The sequence below is a fragment of the Medicago sativa genome, chromosome 5 (assembly GCF_051527215.1).
Source record: "Medicago sativa cultivar Bolivia chromosome 5, Bolivia_mono, whole genome shotgun sequence".
NCBI lineage: Eukaryota > Viridiplantae > Streptophyta > Magnoliopsida > Fabales > Fabaceae > Medicago > Medicago sativa.
In genome coordinates this window covers 4,705,456-4,708,321 of record NC_140753.1, presented here as the reverse complement: position 1 = coordinate 4,708,321, position 2,866 = coordinate 4,705,456, and the positions used below count along the sequence as shown (strand labels likewise).

Genomic DNA, 2,866 nt, shown 5'->3' with positions numbered 1-2,866 from the left:
CTCTACCTTCTTAACATTGTTTAACTTTACAAAACTGAATCTCCTTCCTAATACGTCCATCTTTTTTGAAATATAGACTAAATACTTAATGAGTAATGATATTTTGACATCCATTTAATGACAACTTTGTTGACAACCTTGTTTTTCTCACTTCTTATTGGTCAAAAACAATGGAGAGAGAAAAAGGAAGAGAGAGGATAACAACAACATGTGAGTATGAGAGAGAAAGTTGTCCAAAATTGTCAAAAAGTGGTTGTCAAAATATCATTTCTCATACTTAATTAATGTCATCAAATTTAGAAATTGAGATTACCGTCTCTTTAAAAAATAAGTTTAAGAAGACGATCTTTACATAAAATATTATGCACCTTGTGAACCCTATGATATATCTCTTCACCTGAATTAATCATCATACTGTAATCGTAGATGATCCAAACATTGTCCTACATATCAAGTTCCTTAGCGGTCTTTTACTATTGAGTTGTATGTGACGACAAGAAGTTAAATTTAATAAGAGTTTCTTTTTATATATAGAAATTTAGTAAGAGTTGTTTGGGCATTAAACAAATCAAAGTTGAAGGAAATGTTAGCTTATACCATTATGACACATGTTAAAAATCGAAATGTAGAAATATAATTTTGAAATGTATTCAATATCTTAAAAGTTTAAACATATATCTTTTTAACACAAATTTATTTTTTAATCCAATTTTTAGTGCTTTTAAGTTGTGCCCTTAGGGCACAAGGGTACAAGTTAGTTTGATCCATATAATAATAAAATAAAATAGATGTACAATGCAGAGGTGAGGACCCATCCACCGCCCATAAACACGCAGTCTTACAACTCTTACCGAAGCCAGCAATAGCATTTGGATTAGATCTATATTTTCTAAATCAAACCCTAACACTAATAATTCCCACTTTCTTCTATATACTTTCTTTTCCTTTCATCATTCTCTCATACCAACTTCAACTCAACTTCTTTTCCTTTATGTTGTGGAGGTAGAGGAAGAATCAATTCAACTAATTCTGCTTGGGATCAAGTTAGCAAGAATTAATTAAGATGGATCATCATAATCAAAGATAACAAGGAAGGAGATATAAGTATCAACTTGTTCTCTTCTCTTCAATTGATTTTTTGGTTAGTTGTATTACTTAGAATTCTTCAATCCAGTTGCATCTTCTTGTGTGCTTTCTATATTCTATTGCAAAGGAATTAAGTATATTTCAAGAAAGAATACCCATCTCAGCAGCACATATCGATTATAGAGATCAAGTATGGATCAAATAACATCACATGGACATTCACTTCCTCCACCTTTCCACACAGCAAGAGATCTTCATCTTCACCATCAACACCAACAGCAGCAACAACAGCACCATCAATTCCACACTTTACAGCAGCAACAACAAACAACAGATCAAGATGAACAAAGCGGAAGTAGCAGCGGCGGTGGACTCAACCTCACAAACCGAGAAGAAAACAGCAACAACAAGTTCAGCACAGAATTTAGCCCCAAGTTAGAATCCGGAGGAGGTGGTTCCGGTGGCGACACGGATTCAATGACAAGAAGACCAAGAGGAAGACCAGCTGGATCCAAAAACAAACCAAAACCACCGATTATTATCACACGTGACAGCGCAAACGCCTTGAAAACTCATGTGATGGAGGTTGCAGACGGTTGCGACGTTGTTGAAAGTGTCAATAACTTTGCTAGACGCCGTCAAAGAGGCGTTTGCATCATGAGTGGGACAGGAACGGTTACAAACGTGACACTAAGGCAACCGGCTTCTCCTGGAGCTGTTGTTACACTTCATGGAAGGTTCGAGATTCTTTCGCTGGCTGGATCGTTTCTTCCACCACCTGCTCCGCCCGCTGCTTCTGGTTTGACCATATATTTAGCGGGCGGACAAGGGCAGGTTGTTGGTGGAAGTGTTGTTGGTGCTTTGATTGCTTCTGGACCTGTTGTTATTATGTCTGCTTCTTTTAGCAACGCTGCTTATGAGAGACTTCCTTTGGAAGATGATGATGGTTCCTCTATTCAACAACTTCAAGGTGGTGGTTCTCCAAGTGGTGGTGGTGGTGTTCAGCAACAACAACAGCTTTTAGGAGATTCAACTGCTCCACTTTTTCAAGCTATGCCTCCTCCTAATTCTAATCCTAATCTTAATCCTAATCTTCTCGGTCAGATGCCTTCTGATAATTTCTGGCCAACCGGTCGTTCTCCGTATTGATCATGATGATATTATTGCAAAGCTATCATTGTTGGGAAGAAGTGTTGCAAGAAGGAAGGAATTGGAAGCTAGGGAATTCGATGATGAGGTTCTTTTCTTTCTATTTAAATTTGCTTAATTTTCTTTAGATTTTGTGTGTCATTTTGAATTTTGATTATTAGGTTCTAGGTGAGTTGATGTATGTTGAATTTGAGACTGTAATTAAATTGATGTATCCCTATTATCTATCCTCGACGAGTTTGTTTAATTTTATTCTATATTCTGTGAGAGGATCAATAAAAGTAGTACTTTGGTGCATTTAATTCCTTCCACATATATAGAGTACTAAGGTGAATGAAACAGTACAATTTACTACAAGAAAAATGGTACGAGGAATGAATGCAAAGAAGTACAATGAGACAATGACGGCAGAGAAGCTTAGCCTAATAAGCTTAGACATTGATAACAAGTTGTTGTGCATTGCCTTCATGCATTCACTTGATGAATTGTTTGAAAACTCATTTTTGCATGTTAATTATTTCATGATCATATGTATGGGCATTTGATCTGCATGATCAGCCATAATCAGGTTTGCTTTAGCATGTGAGACACTGCATTTTATGTTTCTGGATTCAAGGTAACGTCTTCATTT

At 36.4% G+C, this 2,866-nt stretch overlaps 1 protein-coding gene across 1 annotated transcript; it reads left to right on the top strand.

Annotated features, from left to right (window-relative positions):
• The first annotated feature begins 762 nt into the window (after window positions 1-762).
• LOC146919355 (Putative AT-hook DNA-binding family protein) lies at window positions 763-2,537 on the top strand. The gene has a single exon (XM_085712720.1). It carries the CDS (start codon window positions 1,279-1,281, stop codon window positions 2,233-2,235), a length of 957 nt encoding a protein of 318 aa, XP_085568846.1. The 5' UTR covers window positions 763-1,278; the 3' UTR covers window positions 2,236-2,537.
• Window positions 2,538-2,866: the final 329 nt, after the last annotated feature.

Bases quoted from the DNA above. Each gene is read 5' to 3' on its own strand.
- LOC146919355 (XM_085712720.1), top strand. From the start codon at position 1,279: ATGGATCAAATAACATCACATGGACATTCACTTCCTCCACCTTTCCAC.